Below are 27,344 nucleotides of genomic sequence, written 5' to 3'. Positions count from 1 at the left end.
TGGATTGCTTTTGAATAAAATAATCTGGATTAAGATGCAAAAAAAAAATATTCTTGGCCACTGATACCTGGGACTATGTATATACGGTCAATATCTGTAATTGGCAGTAGTAGCAGACAGTAATGGAATGGACCCTCTTGCTGTATGCAATGAAGTATGACACATACAGTGCCTTGTGAAAGTATTCGGCCCCCTGGAACTTTTCAACCTTTTCCCACATATCATGCTTCAAACATAAAGATACCAAATGTAAATTTTTGGTGAAGAATCAACAACAAGTGGGACACAATTGTGAAGTTGAACGAAATTTATTGGTTATTTTAAATTTCTGTGGAAATTCAAATACTGAAAAGTGGGGCGTGCAATATTATTCGGCCCCTTTAACTTAATACTTTGCTGAGCCACCTTTTGCTGCGAGTACAGCTTCGAGTAGCTTGGGGTATGTCTCTATCAGTTTTGTACATCGAGAGACTGAAATTCTTGCCCATTCTTCCTTGTCAAACAGCTCGAGCTCAGTGAGGTTTGATGGAGATCATTTGTGAACAGCAGTTTTCAGCACTTTTCACAGATTCTTGATTCAGGTCTGGACTTTGACTTGGCCATTCTAACACCTGGATACGCTTATTTGTCAACCATTCCATTGTAGATATTGCTTTATGTTTGGGATCATTGTCTTGTTGGAAGACAAATCTCCGTCCCAGTCTCAGGTCTTTTGCAGACTTCAACAGGTTTTCTTCAAGAATAGTCCTGTTATCAGGATCCTGACAGCGCCGGCGTACAGCCTCCGCTGAGCAGGGACTCACCCGCACTGTAGAGACCCCTGGGGACCAGGACAGCTAGAAAGTATAGGTGCAGAGGACATGAGTGATGAAGCTTAGCAAGCCGGCATGGGACCTACGGTCATGTGACTGCAAGGGGGCGGGGCTTAGCATCCTGCTTTCAGAGAAGACAGAAAACTCAGAGTCGGGCAAAACGGAGGTCATTCACAGTACGGACAGTGAGGTACAGGAGGGATAAACAGACGGGATGTCAGACAAAGCCAAAGGTCATACACAAGAGGGCGACGCGGTACCAAGGGGACGAGCAGAGAGAAGTCGGGCCACAAGCAGAGAGTCATACACGAGAGGTAGCGCAGTACAAGAGGGACAGGCAGAACTCGTAACAGGGACAGAACCGGATCAAAAACCAAACAAGCAAGCAAGATATCAGGCACAAGGCACACGTACGCACAAGGTCAACTAACTCAGCCGAGTGCAGGAGTATAACTGACACCGGACCTAGGTCCAGTGAGCATTAAATAGCTGCCCTCTGCCAGGGAGAGGCGGAACAATTAACCCCCAGTCAGACCAGGAAGGGCCAAAGCGAAACCCCGTCCTGGATCATGACAGTACCCTCCTCTCAATGGGGGGCCACTGGACCCCCAGGTCTTTCAGGGTACTTGGCGTGAAAGGCCCGGACCAACCGATCCGCATGAACCGATCGAGCAGGAACCCACGAGCGTTCTTCAGAACCGTAGCCTTTCCAATGAACCAGATACTGAAGGGCACGAAGGACCAACCTGGAGTCAACAATTCGTTCCACCTCGTACTCTGACTGCCCGTCTACCAAAACCGGTGTTGGGGAAGCTGATGATCCCTCCCCAGTGGAACTCACAGGTTTCAAAAGGACCTTATGAAAAACATTTGGTATCCGCAGAGATGGCGGGAGATGCAACCGAAAAGCCACCGGGTTAACTGTCTCGGTAATTTCATAAGGACCGATAAACTTGGGTCCAAGCTTCGCAGAGGGGACCTTGAGTCTTATATTCTTGGTGGACAACCATAACTTATCCCCAATCTGAAACACCGGTCCCGCGGATAGTTTTTTTGTCCGCAAAAAATTTAAATTTGTCCTGGGCCTTCGTAATGTTACTCTGGACCTTTCGCCATACCTCCCCCAACCGCTAGATCGTCTCATCCGCCCCAGGACACCCAGAATTCAAACGGGAAAATTCTCCAAAATGAGGATGAAATCCATAATTGCAGAAAAAGGGAGATGTACCCATAGACTGGTTAACGCGGTTGTTAAATGCAAACTCAGCCACCGGTAACACAGAGCACCAATCATCTTGTCGGTCCGAGGTCAAGCAACGCAGAATTTTCTCCAGAGACTGATTGGTCCGCTTGGTCTGCCCATTAGTCTCTGGATGATAAGCAGATGAAAAGGACAGACCAATACCCAACCTTTTACAAAAAGCCCTCCAAAATCTGGAAAAAAATTGCACTCTTCTATCAGACACCACATTCAAGAGTACCCCATGCAACCTCACCACCTGCTCAACAAACAATCTGGACAATGTTTCCGCATTAGGTAGAGCTGCCAAAGGTACAAAATGTGCCTGCTTACTAAACCTGTCCACCACAACCCAGACGACGGTATTACCCTTGGAGGGGGGAAGGTTGGTGATGAAATCCATGGACAAATGCATCCATGGTCTCTCAGGAATTGGCAGTGGTACCAATTCCCCGGCCGGCCGGTTATGGGGGGTTTTTGCATGGGCACAAACATCACAAGCAGACACATATTTCCCAACATCAGAGGCTAAAGCAGACCACCAGAATACTCTAGTAATGGCCTTCTGGGTAGCCGTGCTCCCTGGATGTCCACCCAGAACTGAGTCATGGAACTCCCGGAGGACCTTAAGGCGAAGCTGAGCTGGCACAAAAAGTTTGTCCACCGGCTTAACCGGCGGTGCAAGAGACTGGGCTTCCCGAATCTCTCTCGTTCCAACATATTTGAAATACCTGCCACCACCACCCCAGGCTGAAGAATGGAGGATGGAGGTTCCGGGGGGGACACCGGATCTAAACTGCGTGACAAAGCATCCGCTCTGACATTTTTGGACCCTGGCCGAAAAGTGATCGAGAAGTTGAATCGGGAAAAAAAAAGTGACCATCTAGCCTGTCTAGGAGTCAACCTCTTAGCTGACTCAATATAAGCTAGGTTTTTGTGGTCCGTAATTACGGTTATAGGATGGACAGCCCCTCCAAAAAATGCCTCCATTCTTCAAAGGCCAACTTAATGGCCAGACGTTCTCGATTTCCCACATCATAGTTTCTCTCCGCAGGAGAGAATTTCTTTGAGAAAAAGGCGCAAGGTCTTAAATTGGTCAAAGTGGCGGGTCCCTGGGACAATACCGCCCCCACCCCCACCTCTGAGGCATCTACCTCAACAATAAATGGTTCAGACGGGTCCGGTTGAGCAAGAACCGGGGCCGACATGAAACATGTTTTCAAAAACTGAAATGCCGCTACCGCTGTGGTTGACAAATTCTTGATATCGGCCCCCTTTTGAGTCATGTCTGTGAGGGGTTTAACCACCTGTGAGAACCCCTTTATAAATTTGCGATAGTAATTGGCAAATTCTAGGAAACGCTGCAGAGCCTTCAAATCACAAGGTTGAACCCACTCGACAATGGCCTGCACTTTATTAGGATCCATGCGATACCCTTCAGCAGACACGATGAACCCCAGAAACGACAGTTCCTGAACAAAAAACAAACATTTTTCCAGTTTAGCAAAGAGACAGTTCTCCCGGAGCCTTTGGAGAACTGCCCGAACATGACCAATGTGAGTCTGTTTATCAGGAGAATAGATCAATATGTCATCCAAATATGCCACTAAAAAACATCCAATAAAATCAGAGAACATGTGATTTATGAAGTTTTGGAAGACCGCTGGAGCATTGGTCAAGCCGAAAGGCATGACCTGATTTTCAAACAACCCTTCAGTAGTGAGAAAAGCGGTTTTCCATTCATCTCCGTCTCAGACTCGGATAAGGTTATACGCTCCCCGTAGATCTAATTTTAAAAACCACTTAGCTCCGGACAATTGGTTGTATAAATCAGGAATAAGTGGAAGGGGATACGTATTCCTCACAGTTATCTTATTTAACTCACGAAAATCGAGGCATGGGCGTAAACCACCGTCTTTTTCTTTACAAAAAAAGAACACCAGGAGAAACAGAAGGACGATTGTTATACAAGTGGGCCTTGGGCAATTTAGCACCTGGAACCTGGTCAATAGCACAATCAAATGGGCGGTGTGGTGGTAAAACCTCAGCCTCTTTTTCAGAGAAAACGTCCGTATAGTCTATCAGGCACTCCGGAATACCTTCCAGACCCATGGACGACACAGACACAGTATCAAGACATTTCTCAGAACAATAGGGACCCCATTTAACAATGTCCCGACATTCCCAATTAATTACAGGATTATGCAATTGTAACCAGGGGAACCCCAACTCCAGTCCCGCTGGCAGGTTGTCCATCACAAAACATGAAATATGTTCCTGGTGCAAGGAACTCACTTTAAGGAGAAACTCTTCAGTACAAAACATAATGTCATTCTTTACCAGTGGTGTTTTGTCAATGGCCACAGCGTGAATAGGAGTCTCCAACCTAACTGTCCCTAACTTACACCTGTATACCAAATCGGAGTCAATAAAGTTCAATGCTGATCCGCAATCCACGAAGGCAGAAGTGGATGTGGAGACACTCCCACAACAAAGTTCCACTTGCAACAACATTTTATAGAAGGCAGAAAAAGGTACCTGAGAGCCTAGGTGACCTCCACGACAATCACCTGGACTCAGTCGCTTGGTTAGTGGACGGGAGGGGCAAACCTTTCTCCAATGTCCAGAATCGCCACAGTGAAAACAGCCTTTTTCCACGTGCCGTTGTCTCCTTTCATTTTCTTTGAGGTCGATGGTTCCCATCTCCGTGATCTCCAATATAGGACTGGCTTCCTTGGGAGAATAACGATCTTTCACTTTGCATCACCTCCCTCGCCCGTAGCCGGCGATCCATTCGGACGGCCTGTCTCATAGCCTCATCCAGGGAATCAGGCGGAGGGTGGAGAGCCAAGGCATCTTTAAGATATTCAGACAGGCCTCTACGGAACAAACCCCGGAGGGCGGCATCATTCCAACAGACCTCAGCAGCCCATCATCTGAATTCGGTTTAGTGCTTCCCCTGGCACACACTCATCACCATGTCCTCAGCCATACACATGCGATCAGGCTCATCATAAATATGCCCCAGGGCCTCAAAAAATGCATTCACAGTCATACGTTCAGGGGCCGTGGTCGGAAGGGAGAAAGCCCAAGTTTGGGGGGCTCCCCTTAACAGAGACATAATGACCCCCACTCTCTGACCTTCATCCCCAGAAGAGTGAGGTCTTAAGGGAAAAAAAGCTTACAGCCCTCCTTGAACACTCTGAACTCTTTTTTATCTCCAGAAAAGGTATCCGGTAACTTCACTGGAAACTCAGGGGAAACTAATGTAATATCCCAAGCCCCCGATGAAAAAACCCCCTGCACAGTGTCAGCGATCAGCTGCTGAGACTGAGCCAGGACTCGTTGTTCTCCAAGGAGTTTCTGAGACATCTGAGTCAGGTGTTTAACCTGCTCAGAAAGAGCATGCATAGGATCCATCACACACACAGGAGAAGGGAGCAGAGAAAAAAATGGTATCGGTCAGTTATAATATCAGGATCCTGACAGTGCCGGCGTACAGCCTCCGCTGAGCAGGGACTCACCCGCACTGTAGGGACCCCTGGTGACCAGGACAGCCAGAAAGTATAGGTGCACAGGACTTGAGTGATGAAGTTTAGCAAGCCGGCACGGGACCTACGGTCATGTGACTGCAAGGGGGTGGGGCATAGCGTCCTGCTTTCAGAGAAGACAGAAAACTCAGAGTCAGGCAAAACGGAGGTCATTCACAGTACGGACAGCGAGGTACAGGAGGGATAAACAGACGGGAGGTCAGACAAAACCAAAGGTCACACACAAGAGGGTGACGCGGTACCAAGGGGACGAGCAGAGAGAAGTCGGGTCACAAGCAGAGAGTCATACACGAGAGGTAGCGCAGTACAAGAGGGACAGGCAGAACTCGTAACAGGGACAGAACCGGATCAAAAACCAAACAAGCAAGCAAGATAAGGCACACGTACGCACAAGGTCAACTAACTCAGCCGAGGGCAGGAGCATAACTGACACCGGACCTCAGCCGCCCTCTGCCAGGGAGAGGTGGAACAATTAACCCCCAGTCAGACCAGGACGGGCCAAAGCGAAACCCTGTCCTGGATCATGACACCTGTATTTGGCTCCATTCATCTTCCCATCAATTTTAACCATCTTCCCTGTCCATGCTGAAGAAAAGCAGGCCCAAATCATGATGCTGCCATCACCATGTTTTGACAGTGGGGATGGTGTATTCAGGGTGATGAGCTGTGTTGCCTTTATACCAAACATATCGTTTGGCATTGTTGCCAAAAAGTTCGATTTGGTTTCATCTGACCAGAGCACCTTCTTCCACATGTTTGGTGTGTCTCCCAGGTGGCTTGCTGCAAACTTTAAACAACACTTTTTATGGATATCTTTGAGAAATGGCTTTCTTCTTGCCACTCTTCCATAAAGGCCAGATTTGTGCAGTGTACGATTGATTGTTGTCCTACGGACAGACTGTCCCACCTCAGCTGTAGATTGCTGCAGTTCATCCAGAGTGATCATGGGCCTCTTGGCTGCACGTCTGATCAGTCTTCTCCTTGTTTGAGATGAAAGTTTAGAGGGACAGCCGGGTCTTGGTAGATTTGCAGTGGTATGATACTCCTTCCATTTCAATATGATCGCTTGCACAGTGCTCCTTGGGATGTTTAAAGTTTTGAAAATCATTTTGGCTTTAAACTTCTCCACAACAGTATCACAGATCTGCCTGTTGTGTTCCTTGGTCTTCATGATGCTCTCAGTGCTTCAAACAGAACCCTGAGACTATCACAGAGTAGGTGCATTTATACGGAGACTTGACTACACACAGATGGATTATATTTATCATTTGTCAATTAGGACAACATTGAATCATTCAGAGATCCCCAATGAACTTCTGCAGTGAGTTTGCTGCACTGAAAGTAAAGGGGACGAATAATATTGCACGCCCCACTTTTCAGTTTTTGAATTTCCACAAAAATTTATAATAACCAATAAATTTCGCTCAACTTCACAATTGTGTTCCACTTGTTGATTCTTCACCAAAAATTTACATTTGGTATCTTTATGTTTGAAGCATGATATGTGGGAAAGGTTGAAAAGTTCCAGGGGGGCGAATACTTTCGCAAGGCACTGTACAATGCCTGCCTGCCTAGCACTGATATCTATATACCCACAGACACTGCCTGCTGCCTAGCATTGATGTATATATAGCCACATACACTGCCTCTGCCTACCTAGCACTTATAAACCCAATAATTAATCCTTAGAAGGACTGTTAGTTTAGCTGGATTTGTGTTTTCAGTAATATTATACCCACAACGACTTAAAAACCACCTATTCTGTCCCTATCTCTGCAGCAACTCTCCCTACACTGGTGATTATGGAGCCGACTGTGAACAGCAGGGCGGTGCCAGTTCTGATATACAACATGGCTGTGGCATTATAGTGCATGGCAGATTATCCCTGCATGTTTATTTGTGCTCTAAAGAGCGCCAAACATGCAGGGCGGGGACCCAAGCTCCCGCTGTGCAACCCCGGAAATGCTCTGCGCTCACCGACCACCATGAGCACTACGTTGCTCGGGAGAGCACCAAGCATTACCAAGCATGCTCGCTCACCATTATTTACAATGACTTCCTTCAATCTCTATATACATAACATAAAACAGACCGCAGTATCAGTGGTAACCATGCTGTGGCATGGACAAAGGTTCAAATATGAAAACTGAGATATGGTTATATTATGTTGCACAATTTATAAAACCATGGAAACAACACTTAACTATTATTTGACCTTACTTTTCATAGAAATATTTTTTTAATGTAATTTTTGTTTTGTTTTTTTTTTACCAGAACTTACCGAAGTACAATCTCAGTCCTTGGTTCCAGGAGATGTCATTGTTTTGGAAGGAAACAAGCTGTTCTTACCCTGTGATGCCATTTTAATCAGTGGAGGGTGCACTGTCAATGAAGCAATGTTAACTGGTATGGATAGTTCATTATTTTCTCCATTCTTTGAAATTATCTGAATTTTGATTGTTGTGAATTTATCCAGTAATTAATTTACGTTTCTGAAAGGGTATATTGCTGGACAGTTGAGCCTTGAGTGTTTAGTGCTAAAGGTTTTCGCACATATTTTGGTTTATATTTCTGAGGGATTTTTATGGGGCACCATAAGGCTATGTCCACACGGTGCGGATTCTGCTGCGGATCCGCAGCGTTTCTGGCCCTGCGGGTCCGCTGCAGTTTCTGCTGCGTTGTACGGTACCATTGTTTCCATTGGTAAAACCAAAAACGCTGTGCAGATGCTGCAGATCTTTCTGCTGGCTACAATCCGCAGCATGTCAATTCTTTGTGCGGATTCCGCTGCGGTTTCACATCTCCTCCATTGTGGAGGTGTGAAACCGCAGCCTAAACCGCCGGTCTATTTGACCCGCAGGTCTTTTTTCCTCCCTTTGTCTCTAATCTGGAAGTACGTGAAACTGTTGGCTCTCCATACACAAGAGTCAGAAAATTAATTTACAGATAACTTAAAAACATACCTTTAAATTTAATTTCAAGGTGAAAGTGTCCCTGTGACGAAGACACCACTCCCAAATATTGACAATTCCATTCCTTGGATGGCACACAGTGGTGATGACTACAAAAAACATGTTCTTTTTTGTGGAACTGAGGTCATCCAGACCAAAAGAAACAGTCAAGATCTTGTAAAAGCTGTCGTCCTTCAGACTGGTGGGTATTTTGGTTTTCATATATTTATATAGTTTAACAGCTGCTAACAGAGGTTATGTATTTTTAACAATCACTGCAACAGATTAATAGGGTGGTGTTAAAACCCTAGCAGTCATCTTTAATCTATTATAGAATTTGGCAGAAGATGTTCAATTCATCTGCAACACCACCACAGGGAAAATGGAAGGAATGACAAAGGGAGGAATTATACAGCTTCCTTTAAAATCACTGGACAAACCATTTAATGTATGCATAAACTTGAGCTATTTACCGCTAGAGATGTTCTTGCAGTTTCTCTTTAAGGCTGTGGGCCCACGTAGCGTTTTAAAACGCTCACTAAAAACCGGACTCCTTCCCAGAAATTGCGCGTTTTTTTCCGCGCGATTTTGCTGCGATTTTCGCATGCGATATTCAAGCACTTTCCAAGCGATTTGAAGCATCGCTTGGAAAGTGATTGACAGGTTGGTCACACTCGTCAAACATAGTGTTTGACAAGTGTGACCAGGTTTTTACTATTGAGGCTGCCTATGCGGCATCAATAGTAAAAGATAGAATGTTAAAAATGCTAAAAAAAATAAAAACATTGGGTATATTTACCTTCCGGCGTCCCGCGCTGCATTCCCGGGCCTCAGCGTTCCCAGTAATGCCTTGCGAGACCTGTGATGGCGTAGTCTCGCGTTGCTATAGCGATCTCGCAAGACCGCTAGAGTCACGCGAGACTACGTCATTACAGGGCCTTGCCGCAAGGCATTACTGGGAACGCTTAGGCCGGGAATGCAGCGTGGGACATCGGAAGGTAAATATACACTGATTTTTTATTTTTTATTCTTTTTTTTACAGGGGTATGGTACCCAGGGCCTGGAGGACAGTCTCCTCTCCTCCACACCGTGGGTACCAACCGCACATGAGACGCTTAACTTCCCGCATGGTGGGCATAGCCACATGCGGGAAGTAAGCGATTCTCATGCATTCCTATGGGTGCGGAATCACGGCAATTCTTTGCGATTCCGCACAAAAGAATGAGCATGCTGCGATTTTTTCCGCGATGCGATTCCGCCGCGGAAAAAAGAGCAGCATTAGCACAGCATGTGCGGAATGCCATAGGAATGCATGGGGGGCGTTCTGTACATGATTTTTAAGCGTTTTCGCGCCGAAAATCGTGGCAAAAACGCTTAAAAATCGCTACGTGGGCACATAGCCTTAGGGCTCACATTAATCAGCGTAAATAAAATTGCTCAGATGTTGTTTCTGAAAAGTAAGACAAGTGTCATGTGAGTGTTATGCGAGTACAATGCAATTTTTCTCAAGCAGCATCTGTATGACATCCGTATGACATGTGTATGCAAACCATATACAATGCACTTTTAACATCAGCTTTTACATACAGTAATTCTCTGTCATTTAAAGCATGTTCTCTAAGTAATAAAGTGATCTTATATAAAGATATAGTTAGAAAGATATCCAGGCAAATTAGAGGCAGCACTCCAAAGACTAAAATGGAGAATGTTTGTTGACCCATTGTGATGGCAACAATTCATTCCAAGTGTCAAACTTTATCAAGCAATGCAATGTTACAAATTATATATACAGTATAACAGTACTGTATATGTACAGTGTATATATATATATCAGGTATTTAGTCAGCCACCAATTGTGCAAGTTCTCCAACTTAAAAAATGAGAGAGGCCTGCAACTGACATCATATGTAGACCACGACTATGAGAGTAAAAATGAGAAAACAAATCCGGATAATCACCTTGTCTGATTTGGCAAGATTTATTTTGCAAATTATGGTGGAAAATAAGTATTTGGTCACCTAAAAAGCATGCAAGATTTCTGGCTCTCACAGACCTGTAACTTCTTCTTTAATAGGCTCCTCTGTCCTCCACTCATTACCTGTAGCAATGGCACTTGTTTGAACTTGTTATCAGTATAAAAGACACCTGTCCACAATCTCAAACAATCACACGCCAAACTCCACTATGGTGGAGAGCTGTAGGAGGACACCAGAAACAAAATTGCAGCTCTGCACCAGGTTGGGAAGCCTGAATCTGCAATAGGCAAGCAGCTTGGTGTGATGAAATCAACTGTGGGAGCAATAATAAGAAAATGGAAGACATACAAGACCACTGATAATCTCCCTAGAGCTTGGGCTTCATGCAAGATCTCACCCCGTAGGGTCAAAATGATCACAAGAACAGTGAGCAAAAATCCCAGAACTGCACTGGAAGACATAGTGAATAACCTGCAAAAAGCTGGGACCAACATAACAAAGGCTACTATCAGTAACACACTATGCTGCCAGGGACTCAGATCCTGCAGTGCCAGACATGTCCCCCTGCTTAAGCCATTGCATGTCCGTGCCCATCTGAAGTTTGCTAGAGAGCATTTGGATTATCCAGAAGAGTATTGGGAGAATGTCATATGGTCTGATGAAACTAAAGTAGAACTGTTTGGTAGAAACAAAACTCGTCACATTTGGAGGAGACAGTATGCTGCGTTACATCCAAAGAACACCATACCTACTGTGAAGCATGGGGGTGGTAATATCATGCTTTGGGGATGTTTCTCTGGAAAGCGACCAGGACGACTGATCCATGTACATGAAAGAATGAATGGGGCCATATATCGTGAGATTTTGAGTGCAAACCTCCTTCCATCAGCAAGGGCTTCGAAGATGAAACGTGGATGGCTCTTTCAGCATGACAATAATCCCAAGAACACCGCTAGGGCAATGAAGGAGTGGCTTTGTAAGAAGCATATGAAGGTCCTGGAGTAGCCTAGCCCTTCTCCAGATCTCAACCCCATATAAAACCTTTGGAGGGTTTTGAAAGTCCTTGTTGCCCAGCGACAGGCCTAAAACATCACTGCGCTAGAGGAGATCTCCATGAAAGAATGGGCCAACATACCACCAACAGTGTGCGCTAACCTTGTGAAGACTTTCAGAAACCATTTGACCTCTGTCATTGCCAAAGTATATTAGACAAAATATTGAGATGAACTTTTGTTAATGACCAAATACTTACTTTCCACCATAATTTGCAAAATAAATCTTGCCAAATCAGACAAGGTGATTATCTGGATTTGTTTTCTCATTTTAACTCTCAAAGTTGTGGTCTATCTATGATGTCAATTACAGGCCTTTCTCATCTTTTTAAATGGGAGAACTTGCACAATTGGTTGCTGGCTAAATATAATCGCATGTGTAACATTTATTGCTTAACCCCTTATCCGGCAGACCATTTTCCATTTTTGCGGTTTCGTTTTTGCTACCCTTCTACCCAGAGCAATAACTTTTTTATTCTTGGTTAAAAATGGCCATTTAAGGGCTTTTTGTTTGCGGGACAAGTTGTATTTTTAACAACACCATTGGTTTTAACATGTCGTGTATTGGAAAACACAAAAAAATTCAAGTGCGATGAAATTGCAATCCCATAGTTTTTTTTTTTTTTTTTTTTTACCATGTTCACTAAATGCTAAAACTGACCTGAAATTATGATTATCCAGGTTGTTACAAGGTCATAGACACTAAACATGTCAAGGTTCTTTTTTATTTATGTAGTGAAAACAGAAATGAATCACCCCCTCCCGTGCCCATATACCCATCACACATCCTCCATCTCATAGGCACATCTTCCCTCTCCGGTATGGAAGTTAGGGTAAATCTCTCAGCACTCTGATTATGACCCCAGACTTCTATTAAAGGGATCATTGGTGTGGAAGTCAGGGCAAATCCATCCAGCATTTTGATTTTGATCCCAGGCCTCTCTTAAAGGGATCCCCGGTATGGAAGTTAGGACCAGTCCACTCAGCTCTGTGGTGCTGACCCAAGGCTCTCTTAAATGGATCATTGGTATGGAACTTAGGGCAATTCCACTAAGAGCTCTGGTTCTGACGCCAGGCCTCTCTTAAAGTGATCCCTGGTATGGAAGTGAGGGCAAATCCACTCTGTGCTTTGATACTGACCCCAGGCTGACAGGACGATGTGGAATATTAGGGATAGTAGTCCGGTGGCTCTGGCTGACGGGATGATGTGGGATATTAGGGGTAGTAGTCCTGTGGCTTTGACGGGATGATGTGGGATATTAGGGGTAGTAGGCCGGTGGCTCTGACGGGATGATGTGGGATATTAGTGGTAGTAGTCCGGTGGCTCTGGCTAATGGGATGATGTGGGATATTAGTGGTAGTTGTCTGGAGGCTCTGGCTGATGGTATGATGTGGGATATTAGGGGTAGTAGTCCTGTGGCTTTGACGGGATGATGTGGGATATTAGGGGTAGTAGGCCGGTGGCTCTGACGGGATGATGTGGGATATTAGGGATAGTAGTCCGATGGCTGTGATGGCATGATGTGGGATATTAGGTGTAGTAGTCCGGTGGCTCTGGCAGAATGATGTGGGATATAAGGGGTAGTAGTCCGGTGGCTCTGGCTAATGGGATGATGTGGGATATTAGGGGTAGTAGTCCGGCAGCTCTTGCTAACAGGATGATGTGGGATATTAGGGGTAGTAGTCCGGTAGTTCTGGCCGACGGGATGATGTGGGATATTATAGTGAATGTGACTATGTGGAGTGGGTGGGGCTCTACACTCAGCTTTATATATATAGATATAATCATTGTAATTTGTTATAACTAATCGTAGTTAGTTACTATACCCGTGCAATGCGGTGCTCTTCAGCTAGTAGTTAATAAATAACATTTCCCACATGTCTACTTTACATCATCGCAATTTTTGAAACTTATTTTTTTTGTTAGTAAGTTATGAGAAAAGTTGGCCTGCGATTTCTCATTTTTCCAACAAAATTTACAAAACAATTTTTTTAGGGACCACCTCACGTTTGAAGTGACTTTGGGGGCCTATATGACAGAAAATACCCTAAAGTGACACTATTCTAAAAACTGCACCCCTCAAGGTGTTCAAAATCACATTCAAGAAGTTTATTAACCTTTAGGTGCATCACAAGAACTGAAGCAATGTGAAAGGAAAAAATGAATATTTAACTTTTTTTCACAAAAATTTTACTTTGGACACAACTTTTTAATTTTTCTCAAGCGTATCAGGAGAAAATAAAGCACAATATTTGTTGTGAAATTTCTCCTGAGTATGCTGATACCCCATGTGTGGAGGAGACCACTCTTTAGGCACACGGCAGGGCTCTGACAGCATCATTAGAGGTTTTGACCATAAAATTGGCTGGAATCGAGAGTGGATGCCTTGATGCATTTTTAGAACCCTGATGTGCCTAAATAGTGGAAACCCCCCAACAAGTGACCCCATTTTGGAGACTAGACCCCTCAAAGGACTTAGAAGTTTGATGAGTGCCTTGAACTCCCATGTGCTTCACATAAGTTTATAATATAGAGCCATGAAAAATAAAAATCAAATTTTTTCCATAAAAATCATCTTTTAGCACCAATTTTTATTTTAACAAAAGGTAGCAGGAAAAAATGGACCTCAAAAGTTATTGTGTAATTTCCCCTGAGTATGCTGATACCCCATGTGCGGCGAAAGACCACTGCTTGGGAACACGGTAAGGCTCAGAAGGGAAGGAGCACCAAATGTTTTCATGTTTTGAACGCAAAATTGGCTGGAATTGAGAGTGGATGCGATGTCACGTATGGAAAGCCTCTGATGTGCCTAAACCATGGGCTGTGAACGTCCGGCCAGATATCATCTTGTGCGGCCTGCAGCCGCTTTGCCCATTTTTTGGCCGTGGGCCCTTTAATTCTTCAGTGGTGCATGCGGTATTATGATGTGCTCTTTCTATAACTGCTCAGTGGGGAGAATCCTGCGGAGGATTGAGGGTGAGGGACAAGTTGTAATCAGGTTGGGTAGTGGGGATACGGGGATTATACAGGAGCCGTGCAGAAGTTTCAGCAGCAGATTGTGTGGAGGCAGCACTGATGATGTGTCTTCTGCTACATTGTCAGTAAGCCTGCACTAGGGAGAAGCTGGACTCCGCGCACAGGAAACACCCCCGACCAGAGCCTCTGCCCCCGCACCATCCACAGGAGGGTGTACCTGTCACTGCTCAGTGTGTAAATTGGTGGTCTCCCCATCACCGGGCACACAGAGAGGTAGCAGAGTTGAGCGTGTCTCGTCCTTCTTTGCGGCTGCAGTATGAGAGCATAGGGTAATCACGACATGCAGAAAGCAGGGGGGCTACCTGCAGTCCTATGTGTAGTCGTTTAAGGGGGCAGGAGACAAACACAGCTCTGCTGTACCGGGCACAACTGCAGGCACCGATTATATGAGGGGTAGCAAGGACACAGGAGCGTACATACACAACAAGGGGCAAGCATACACACATCACACAAATATTCATCACACATATATACACTAACATAGTAACATAGTAACATAGTTATTAAGGTTGAAGGGAGACTTTAAGTCCATCTAGTTCAACACATATCCTGTCCTAACCTGCCCGTAACATGTTGATCCAGAGGAAGGCAAAAAAACCCCATGTGGCAAACAGTAAGCTTCACATTGGGGAAAAAAATTCCTTCCCGACTCCACATACGGCAATCAGAATAGCTCCCAGGATCAACGCAATATTAAGGAATCTAGTGTATATATCCTGTAATATTATACTTTTCAAGAAAGGCATCCAGTCCCTTCTTAAATTTTAGTAGGGAATCACTCATTACAACATCATATGGCAGAGCGTTCCATAGTCTCACTGCTCTTACAGTAAAGAATCCGCGTCTGTGAGTATGCTTAAACCTTCTTTCCTCCAGACGTAGAGGATGCCCCCTTGTCCCCGTCACAGGTCTAAGAGTAAAAAGATCATTAGAAAGGTCTTGGTATTGTCCCCGCATATATTTATACATTGTAATAAGATCACCCCTAAGCCTTCGTTTCTCCAAACTAAATAACCCCAAGTGTAATAACCTGTCTTGGTATTGCAGACCCCCCAGTTCCCTAATAACCTTGGTCGCTCTTCTCTGCACCTGCTCCAGTTCAGCTATGTCTTTCTTATACACCGGAGACCAGAAATACACACATCACATCACACATGCATGCATACACATCACACATGCTTAAACTATACACATAACACATGCATATGGAGCGCCCCACGGGGCCTGGGGGTACTCGGTACCGGGCCCGTCGACTTCCATGGGGGACGGTGTCACGGCGGCGGCGACCCGGTCCGTGGCCCAGAGGCATCCAGTAATAAAAATAGGGGAAAGTTGTGTGGTATTTATGTGGTAAAAAGGAAAATAAAGTTATTAGATGGTGAAATACGTGACACCACCTGTGGTATTCTAGTCAGAGGTGACCAGCACTGCGGTGTTGCTTCTCTGGGATGAATGTTGGGTGCAGCTATGATGTTGTAGCCCTCCACAGGTAGGGCTGTAGTCCCAGGGCAAAGATGTTAAATAAATAGTAAAAATGGCTGTAAATGTTGGGGTGCAGATAAATGAGAGAAAGACACAGAGACGTGCAGTTTCTTTACCTTTTACTGGTAATAGGTTGCAGTCCGGTGGTCCTAGACGCCTCGTCATGGCTGGAGAACTAAATAAGCCTAAAGAAAGAAAGGGAATAACTAAACTGCCCCAGAGCAGACCCTAAAGCAATAGACAGCCCCCAAAATGTATTGTCGGTGAAACAAGATGAAAACACAAACACAGATAGAAAGATAGGCTGAGCAAATGATGGGGCCCTCACTAGCTAGAAAGGACAGGAAAGAAAAGCTGCTGTCTGCAATCACGCAAAAAACCCTGCCAAAAAATGTTCAACACGTTTGATAGAAAAAGGCCCTGAAGTCGCTTGACTTCAATTCCCTATACCAGCACTCAGGTATATTCTGAAGACAGAGCAAAAGAGATCAACTGATCAGAGACAAAATGGGGATTTAGCCCAGTCCCAGCCAGGGCTGGCTGAACACAAAAACTAAACCAGACAAAAACTCATATGAACAATAGCAGAGAAAACTTAGCTTTAAGAAGGCAGGAACCAAACTGGAAACCAGAAGCCACAGTCAGGAGAAATCACCAGCAAGAAACTAGGGAGTCGGCTGCCTTAAATCCAATCAGAAACTCCTGATGTCCAATCGCAGTACTCTTCCTCAGGTGGTCGGTCTCTGCCATTTAGATCAGCTTCATTACCTCCCTTCACCAACAGAGGGAGTCCAGATAAAGAACTCACTAATCCTCCGTCAGCACAGCCAGCTCCATAACCCTCACCAGAAGCCAGAGGCAAACCCAAAAATGAGCTCACAACAGTACCTCCCCCTTGAGGAGGGGTTACCGAACCCTCATCCACGCCACTGGGCCGATCAGGATGGGACCGATGAAAAGCACGAACCAATCTATCGGCATGAATATCAGAGGCAGAGACCCAAGAATTGTCCTCCTGGCCATAACCTTTCCACTTGACCAAATACTGGAGTCTCCGTCTAGCCAGACGAGAATCCAGTATTTTCTCTACCTCATATTCCACATTACCTTCAGCCAATACAGGGTCAGGAGGTGCCACCATAGGAACTACTGGCTCAACATATCTCTTCAACAGCGACTTATGAAACACGTTATGGATCTTAAACGTAACAGGAAGAGCCAATCGAAAAGAAACCGGATTAAGAATCTCCAAAATCTTATAAGGTCCAATAAATCTTGGCTTGAACTTTGGAGAAGCCACTCTTTGATGACAACTAAACCATATTACCCACTTTAAACCGGGGACTAGAGTTGAGCGACTTTTGGTTTTTTAGGGTCGCGTTTCGTTTCGTGAAACCCGACTTTTCCAAAAGTCGGGTCGAGCAAGATCGTCCGATTATAGGGAAAAGTCGGGGTCGTCCCGAAACACGAAACCCAATGTAAGTCAATGGGGAATAAAAGTCGGCAGTGAGAGGAGGACAGGAAACACACCTACAGTGCCCATTTGAATGCCAAAAGCATCAATTCTTCTTACTTAAGCTTGTCAACCTTAATTAACTTCATAATACAAGTTACGCACTGAAAAATGGGGGTTATTTGGCTAAAGTTGTGGGGGGGGAGGGCTGGCTGCAGGTTTTCATGTGCTCTGGGCGAAAGAGCGCCCCTTTAACACATACCACAACTCATCATGCTCCGATACGGCAGATAGTGGTATAGTACAATGAAAAATACCTCACTTTTTACATGTCATGACGAGGCCCATCTATTTCTCCATACAGAATCATTGGTCCCATATAATGTTTGAAACAGTATATGATGAGCTCCACATAATGCTACAGTATATGTTGGTCCCCATGGATGAAGCTCCACTGTCTTATGGGCCCAAATAATGCTCCAAACATAATGGGCCCCATTTCTAATGCTCTAGTGTATAATGGGCCCTGTAAATGCTGCTCCAGTGTCTGATGTCCACCTTTGGAATGTTCCAGTGTATGGTGGGCCCCATCTATCATTCTCCAGAGTATAGTGCTCCCCAAAAATTGCTGTCCCAACATTGAAAACAATCAAATAAGTCTACTCGCTAGGGAATCCCTGTACTTGTCTGGACAGGTGCTGTAGCTTGCTTAACAGCTCGCCAGCCGTTCTCACGCCCAGTATGGATTGCACGTGATTGCACAAAGGTTAGAAAGGGTACCGTATCCCCGGATAACATGTATGGATAGCGTACACATTCAAAATATATGTCTCAGGAGGCAGGCTCAGACGGTGTCAGGCCCAGTATGGATTGCACGTGATTGCACAAAGGTTAGAAAGGGTACCGTATCCCTGGATAACATGTATGGATAGCGTACACATTCAAAATATATGTCTCAGGAGGCAGGCTCAGACGGTGTCAGGCACAGTATGGATTGCACGTGATTGCACAAAGGTTAGAAAGGGTACCGTATCCCCGGATAACATGTATGGATAGCGTACACATTCAAAATATATGTCTCAGGAGGCAGGCTCAGACGGTGTTAGGCCCAGTATGGATTGCACGTGATTGCACAAAGGTTAGAAAGGGTACCGTATCCCCGGATAACATGTATGGATAGCGTACACATTCAAAATATATGTCTCAGGAGGCAGGCTCAGACGGTGTTAGGCCCAGTATGGATTGCACGTGATTGCACAAAGGTTAGAAAGGGTACCGTATCCCCGGATAACATGTATGGATAGCGTACACATTCAAAATATATGTCTCAGGAGGCAGGCTCAGACGGTGTCAGGCACAGTATGGATTTGACGGCCCAGATTACACAGCGGAGGAGCAGGGAGAGGTAAAGATTGCAAATGCTGGGGCCCTGCCCAAGCAAGGGGGGCCCACTCGTGGGCGTCGGTACTGGCACTGGGCCCCTCATAGTACAGCGGTGTGTCTGACGGCGGGTGTGCACCACCACCATCAGAGACACTTGATTGCACTATGAGGGACCCTGTGCCAGTGCCCGCGCCCAAGAGTCGGCCTACCCACCTGTCCAGGGCAACGGCACTCGCACGGTGTTGTGCGCTAGGTGGTGACCCCGGCCATGGGGGGGAGGCAGCACAGTTAGGGAGTTTTAGAAAGTGGCATATGTTGATGTTGGACATTCAGCTGGCGAAATAGGTGAAGTACCAGGAAGAGGTGGACCAAAGCAAGCCATTTTTCTGTCACCCTATGTGTCATCAGGGGAAGGTGGGACAAAATCCTTGGAAACCCATGCGTGGTTCATTTTAATGAAGGTTAGATCATCCACATTTTGGGTTGACAGACGGGTCCTTTTTTCTGTCAGGATTGATCCAGCTGCACTGAAGACTCTTTCCGATAGCACACTTGCAGCTGGGCAAGCGAGCTCCTGTAAGGCATATTGGGCCAATTCAGGCCAGGTGTCCAGTTTAGCGGCCCAATAGTCAAAGGGGAATGACCTGTGTGGGAGAACATCGATATGGGAGGAAAAGTAGTTTGTAACCATAGTTGACAACTGCTGTCTCCTGTCACTTTCCATCGATGCAGTATTACCAGTTGTGTGAGCTGTATTTGAAAAATCAGTCCACAACATTGTCATGAAACCCCTGTCTCCAACGCCACTTCTGCTGTGTGCACCACGAACACCTCTGCCAAGCTGCCCCCGGCCCGTACGGCTCGTGTGAGAACCATCACCGCTGCTGTGTGCTGGGAATGCCTCAAGCAACCGAATTACCAGAGTTGCTTGTTTATTAGCCAATATTAGGTCAAGGTTCTCCTGTGGCATGATGTTTTGTAATTTGCCTTTATAGCGTGGATCCAGGATGCTGGCCAACCAGTAGTCGTCATCGTTCATCATTTTGGCAATGCGGGGGTCCCTTTTTAGGATCCGCAAGGCATAATCTGACATGTGGGCCAATGTTCCCGGTGTCAATGATGCACTGCGAGTGCTGGGTGGAGGAGCACTTTCTGGCAAATCCACATCCCTCCAGTCACGCACAAACCCTGTACCAGACCTTGCCACGCCAACATTTTCACTTGCCCCACGAGATGCATCCTCCTCCCCTAAGTAATCATCCCCATCATCCTCCTCCTCCTCCTCCTCTTCTTCCTCCACCTCGTCCAGGAGAGGTCCCTGAGCAGACAATGGCTGAATGTCATCAAGGATTCCCTCCTCCTCTTCCTCCTCATCAACATTGGCTGCAGACACCTGCTCCTTAAGGTGCGTCAAAGTTTGCATGAGCAGACGCATAAGTGGGATGCTCATGCTTAGGATGGCGTCGTCTGCGCTTACCAGCCGTGTGCATTCCTCAAAACACTGAAGGACTTTACAAAGGTCTTTCAGCTTCGACCACTGCACGCCTGTCAACTCCATGTCTGCTCTCAAAGTGCCTGGCCGTGTATCCTCCCACAAATGCATTATGGCCTGCCTCTGCTCGCACAGCCGCTCCACCATGTGCAGGGTGGAGTTCCACCTTGTTGCAATGTCGATAATGAGGCGGTGGTTGGGAAGGTGGAGCATTCGCTGCAGCTTCTGCATACGAACGGAGTGTACAGGCGACCGGCGGATGTGCGCGCACAGTCTTCGCACCTTCTGGAGCAGGGCTGTTAACTCCGGATAATTTTTGAGGAAGCACTGCACCACCAGGTTCAAGGTGTGAGCCAAGCAAGGCATGTGGCTGAGTTTTGAAAGGGCTATGGCTGCCACAAAATTACGGCCGTTATCACTAACTACCTTGCCTGCCTCAAGATGTACACTGCCCAGCCATGACTCAGTTTGTCGCTTCAAGTACTCGGCCAGCACCTCGGCGGTGTGTCTGTCGCCCAAACACATCATCTGCAACACAGCCTGCTGACGCTTTCCACTAGCTGCTTGATAGGGGGACACATCGTGTGCAACAGTGGCAGCTGCAGATGGAGTGCTCGTACGACTGCGCTCTGTGGACGAGCTTTCGCTTCTGGAGGAGGAGGAGGAGGAGGAGGGTCGAACGCCTACAGCCAACTGTTTCCTATACCGTGGGCTAGGCAGCACTGTCCCACCACCGCTGTCCCCTGTGGACCCTGCATCCACCACATTAACCCAGTGCGCAGTGATGGACACGTAACGGCCCTGGCCATGCCGACTGGACCATGCATCAGTTGTGTGGTGCACCTTTCCTCTCACTGACTGCTTGAGTGCATGGACAATGCGGTCTTTCACATGATGGTGGAGGGCTGGGATGGCTTTGCGAGAGAAGAAGTGGCGACTGGGTAGGTCATAGCGTGGTACTGCATAGGCCATGAGTTCGCGGAAAGCTGTGCTTTCCACCAACCGAAAGGGCATCATCTCAAACGAGATTAGTTTGGCAATGTGGGCGTTCAAACCCAGTGTACGCGGATGAGAGACTGAGTACTTTCTTGACCTACTCATAGTGTCTGGGAGGGTGAGCTGGACTTGAGAGCTGCATATGGTGGAAGTAGCGGTGGACAGGGCGGACTGAGAGAGGGTTGATGATGGTGATGGAGTTGGTGTTCTTTCTGATGGCCTAGAATCAGTCTTTCGTTGATATAACAGTGGGATCCCCTGACTGCTGTGGTCTTGAAACGACACCTCAACATTTGCTGCTGTGCTAACCGGTGGGCTTACAGTGGGGGAAACAATGTAGCATTGCTGACTACCTTCGTTGTGATCAGTTGCACATGTGGCACTTGAGGTTTGGTGTTGTGTCCACACTTGCAAGTGCATGCTGGTTAAATGTCTAAGCATGCAACTGGTATTCAAATTTTTTCAGATTTTTCCTTGGCCTGATCATGAGGATTTTGTTCAAAAAAGTGCCACACTGCACTCTTCCTACTTTGGCAGACATTTTGCGGCCTAGCACGCTGTGATCTTTTGACCCTCTGGACAAGCTGTCCAGCAACTCTTTTGATGTTTGGAACCTGTCTTTGGAGTGCTCCGGGCCTGCCAGATAACAGCTGTTGCGATGTCGATGTCTGCTGTGGATGCTCCTCATCTGAGCTATTGGAAGCAGCACCCTCTTCCCCCAATGGATGCCAATCTGGGTCAACAACTGGGTCATCCATCACCTCCTCTTCTATGTCATGTGCACCTTTCTCTGTGTCACCGTGTATGGTGGTATAGTGTGCGGGAAGGGGCACCTGAGTCTCATCAGGGTCAAAATCTGGCTCTGTACACTGCGAGGACAATGTAGTGCTCTGAGTGAATGTACCAGCAGAATCATCCATCAGCGGCTGTGCATCAGTGCACTCCATGTCAGATTCATCTTGGCCTGGGTAATTCACCATTTCACTTGATAATCCAGGCATGGTATGTGAAAACAGCTCCATGGAGTAATCAGTAGTATGGCCTGCGTCATCCTTCAATCTTGGTTGGGGTGAAGGACACAAGGAAAGGTGTGGTTCATGAACATGAGCCTCCAATGACGACTCAGTGCTTTTACTTTTTACAACTGAAGAAGAGGAGGCGATAGAGCTGGAGGCTGAGTCAGCAATGTAAGACAAAACTTTTTCCTGATGCTCTGCCTTTAAAAGCGGTTTGCCAACGCCTAGAAAACTAAGCGTTCGAGGCCTTATGTAGCCAGACGATGACGCAGGTTCAGCACCTCCTGCATTCGGTCCTATTTTGCTCTTGCCACTACCATCAGATCCACCACCAACACCATCATTACCAGCTGCCAACCCCCGCCCAATTCCACGGCCTCTTCCACCAGCCTTCCTCATTTTTGGTAGAAATGTAGACAAAATACAACAAACTATATAGTAATGTAAAACAAGGTACAAGGTGTCTATAGGACAGGGGAGATTTAGAATTTCTGCACACACTTGTGGACAGTGGACACTTTTGGATTGTGTGAGGCCCACTGATATCTGAGCGCTATGTGGCAGGCTCGATGGCACAGCTGCCTGTGACCAAAGTGACGAGAGGATAATGGAGATTTTGAATCTCTGCGCACACTTTTGGACACTGGACACTTGTGGATTGTGTGAGGCCCACTGATATCTGAGCGCTATGTGACAGGCTCGATGGCACAGCTGCCTGTGACCAAAGTGACGAGAGGATAATGGAGATTTTGAATCTCTGCGCACACTTTTGGACACTGGACACTTGTGGATTGTGTGAGGCCCACTGATATCTGAGCGCTATGTGACAGGCTCGATGGCACAGCTGCCTGTGACCAAAGTGACGAGAGGATAATGGAGATTTTGAATCTCTGCACACACTTTTGGACACTGGACACTTGTGGATTGTGTGAGGCCCACTGATATCTGAGCGCTATGTGACACGCTCGATGGCACAGCTGCCTGTGACCAAAGTGACGAGAGGATAATGGAGATTTTGAATCTCTGCGCGCACTTTTGGACACTGGACACTTGTGGATTGTGTGAGGCCCACTGATATCTGAGCGCTATGTGACACGCTCGATGGCACAGCTGCCTGTGACCAAAGTGACGAGAGGATAATGGAGATTTTGAATCTCTGCGCACACTTTTGGACACTGGACACTTGTGGATTGTGTGAGGCCCACTGATATCTGAGCGCTATGTGACACGCTCGATGGCACAGCTGCCTGTGACCAAAGTGACGAGAGGATAATGGAGATTTTGAATCTCTGCGCACACTTTTGGACACTGGACACTTGTGGATTGTGTGAGGCCCACTGATATCTGAGCGCTATGTGACAGGCTCGATGGCACAGCTGTGACAAAAGTGACTAGAGGATAAGGGAGATTGGATTGCTTTTAAAAAAGCAGTTTGCGGAGCAGTGGGTAAACAGCAATGCCAGCGTGTCAGGAAGCCTTAAAAGGCAGCCCAACAACCAACACCACTGATACACCACAATATAGCCTCCCCTTGCACTGTACACACAGTGACTTGTGTGTTGTGCAGGCCAAATCGCTAGCAGCAGAAGCAGTTTTTTTGTCTTCTTCCCTGCCTAACGCTCTCCCTACAGAATCAGCAGCAACCTCTCCCTATACTAAGATCGGCAGAAGTAAGATGGCGGTCGGCGTGCACGCCCTTTTATACCCCCTGTGACGCCCACCAAAGCAAGCCAATCACTTGCATGCCCTTCTGAAAGATGGTGGTGACCCGTGCCTAGGTCATCACGTTGCCCACAGTGTCCGTGGATTCTGATTGGCTGAAAAAGAGCGCAAAACAAACTTTTGAAACGCGACTTTGGCGCGTAAGTCACCGACCTCGTGGCCGACCTCATCCTAGGGTCGGGTTTCGTTTCATGAAACCCGACTTTGCCAAAAGTCGGCGACTTTTGAATTTTTTCGACCCGTTTCGCTCAACTCTACCGGAGACCAATGGTCCTATGCCAGTTAGAAAACCGCTGGGCCTTTTCCTGGGAGAGAGACAACTTATCCACTACTTGGTCCCAAATCTGCTGCATTCTCTCTACCACAGTGTCAACACCTGGGCAGGCTGAAGATTCCACTTGTCCTGAAGAAAATCGAGGATGAAACCCAAAGTTACAGAAAAAGGGCAACATCAAGGTGGCAGAACTAGTTCTATTATTTAAAGCGAATTCGGCCAAGGGCAAAAATGAAACCCAATCATCCTGATCAGCAGATATAAAACATATCAAATAGGACTCCAAAGTCTGGATTGTGCTCTCCGTCTGCCCATTTTTCCGAGGTCCAAACGCAGAGGAGAAGGACAACTGAATTCCCAGCTTGGAACAAAAGGATTTCCAGAATCTGGAAACAAACTTAACTCCTCTGTCTGATACAATGTTCTCAGGAATCCCATGCAACCGAACCACCTGTTGTAAAAACAAGGGTACCAACTCTGAGGAAGATGGCAACTTTGGGAGTGGTACAAGATGGACCATCTTAGACAATCTATCACAAATCACCCAGATAACAGTCATTCTCTGAGAGACAGGAAGATCAGAAATAAAATCCATTGAAATATGGGTCCATGGCCTCTTAGGCACCGGCAAGGGCATCAACAACCCACTAGAGCGAGAACAGGGTTTAGACCGGGAACAAGTCCTACAGGACTGCACAAAATTCCTGACATCACGAGATGAGGCAGGCCACCAAAAAGACTGACTCACCAAATCTCTGGTACCAAAAATACCTGGATGACCAGCCAATGCGGAGCAATGAATTTCAGACATCACTATCTTCCTCCACTGGTCAGGAACATACAATTTTCCCATAGGACAACGCTCAGGTTTGTCCTCCTGGAATTCTTCCAAAGCACGTCTCAAATCGGGCGAGATGGCAGAAAGAACTACCCCCTCACCTAGGATGGTAGTAGGCTTGGTCACAATAGGAGAATCAGCAAAGAAACTCCTAGAAAGGGCGTCTGCCTTAACATTCTTAGTACCTGGAAGAAAGGAGACCACAAAATCAAAACGCGTAAAAAACAAGGCCCACCTAGCCTGTTTAGGATTCAAGCGTTTGGCCGACTCAAGGTAAATCAAATTCTTGTGGTCAGTGAGGACCACGACTTGATGTCTAGCTCCCTCCAACCAATGTCTCCACTCCTCAAATGCCCATTTCATGGCTAACAATTCCCGATTCCCCACATCATAGTTGCATTCAGATGGGGAGCACTTTCGGGAAAAGAAGGCACAGGGATTCATTTTAGACGTCACCGGATCTTTTTGGGACAAAGCAGCTCCTGCACCAATCTCTGAAGCGTCTACCTCCACCTGAAAAGGAAGTGAGATATCAGGTTGCCGCAAAACCGGAGCAGAAGTGAACCTCCGCTTCAGCTCCTGAAAGGCCGAAACAGCCTCTAAAGACCAATTCAGCACATCAGCACCCTTCTTAGTTAAATCAGTCAGTGGTTTAGCAATACCAGAAAAAATAGCTATAAATTTAAGATAAAAATTAGCAAAACCCAAAAACTTCTGGAGAGCCTTCAAAGAAGTGGGTTGAACCCAATCATAAATGGCCTGTACCTTAGCCGGGTCCATTTCAATAGTTGACGGAGACAAAATAAATCCCAAAAATGAAATCCACTGTACACCAAAAAGGCACTTTGATCCCTTAACATACAAGGAATTCTCCCTCAAAATCCGGAACACAGTCCGAACATGTTCCACATGAGAATCCCAATCCCTGGAAAAGATCAAAATATCATCCAGATAGACAACCAAAAACTTATTTACAAAGTCTCGGAAAATATCATTCATGAAGGATTGGAAGACAGAAGGGGTATTAGTGAGCCCAAAAGGCATCACCAGGCACTCAAAATATCCCTCCGGAGTATTAAACGCCGTCTTCCATTCATCCCCATGCTTGATGCGAATAAGATTATACGCCCCCCTGAGGTCAAGCTTAGTAAACCAGCAAGAACCTTTCACTCTGGAGAATAAATCAGAAATCAGGGGTAACGGATACTGATATTTAACGGTAATTTTGTTGAGGGAACGATAGTCAATACAAGGCCTTAATGAACCATCTTTCTTGGCCACGAAAAAAAAAACAGCACCTAAGGGCGAAGAGGATGGTCTAATATGACCCTTCTCCAACGACTCCTTAATATAAGATTGCATAGCCTCGTGTTTGGGTACAGATAAATTGAAAAGTCGACCCTTGGGAAATTTACACCCAGGTCTCAACTCAATTGCACAGTCATAACTCCTATGAGGAGGCAAAGACGCAGACTTGCTCTCACTAAATACATCATAAAAATCAGCCAAATAGTCAGGAACATCATGCGACTGGGGAGAGGTGGAGAAAACAGGAGTGTCGCCAAGAGCACACCGACAACCCCAACTCACCACAGACACAGATTTCCAATCCAAAACCGGATTATGGATTTGCAACCAGGGAAAACCCAGAACAATGGTATCATGTAAATTATGCAACACCAAAAATCTGCAATTTTCTTGGTGGTCTGGGGCGACTAGCATTATCACCTGGGTCCAAAACTGAGGCCTATTCTTCGCCAAAGGAGTAGCATCAATACCCCCTCAAAGGAATAGGCGTCCGCAGAGGTGTCATAGGAAAACCACAACGTTTAGCAAAATCCAAGTCCATCAGATTCAAGGCCGCTCCTGAATCCACAAAAGCCTTCGCGGAAAATGTGTATAAGGAGCAGATCAGAGTAATTGCCAAAAGAAACTTAGGTTGCACACCACCCACAGCAAATGTGTGTGCAAAACGTTTCTCTCGTTTAGGGCAGACAGAAATAACATGAGAGGCATCTCCACAGAAAAAACACAGCTTATTACGCCTTCTAAACTCCTGACGTTGCACC

General features: G+C 46.3%; 1 protein-coding gene across 3 annotated transcripts in view; it reads left to right on the top strand.

The window, feature by feature from the left end:
- LOC141092473 (probable cation-transporting ATPase 13A5) overlaps positions 1 to 27,344 on the top strand; it is a 544,666-nt gene that overhangs the window by 250,066 nt on the left and 267,256 nt on the right. For all 3 annotated transcript variants that reach the window (XR_012232811.1, XM_073578638.1, XM_073578637.1), the window contains exons 9-10: positions 7,878 to 8,009; positions 8,586 to 8,756. Coding sequence is in view for 2 of the 3 variants with exons in the window: in XM_073578638.1 (XP_073434739.1) it covers positions 7,878 to 8,009; positions 8,586 to 8,756 (303 nt within the window). In the remaining variant the exon portion in view is untranslated. The remainder of the gene's footprint in view (positions 1 to 7,877; positions 8,010 to 8,585; positions 8,757 to 27,344) is intronic.

The sequence above is a fragment of the Dendrobates tinctorius genome, unplaced genomic scaffold, assembly GCF_039654945.1.
Source record: "Dendrobates tinctorius isolate UK_male_01 unplaced genomic scaffold, ASM3965494v1 ptg000060l, whole genome shotgun sequence".
NCBI lineage: Eukaryota > Metazoa > Chordata > Amphibia > Anura > Dendrobatidae > Dendrobates > Dendrobates tinctorius.
Note: the sequence above shows the minus strand (reverse complement) of the source record. Positions and strands in the feature narration are given on the sequence as shown.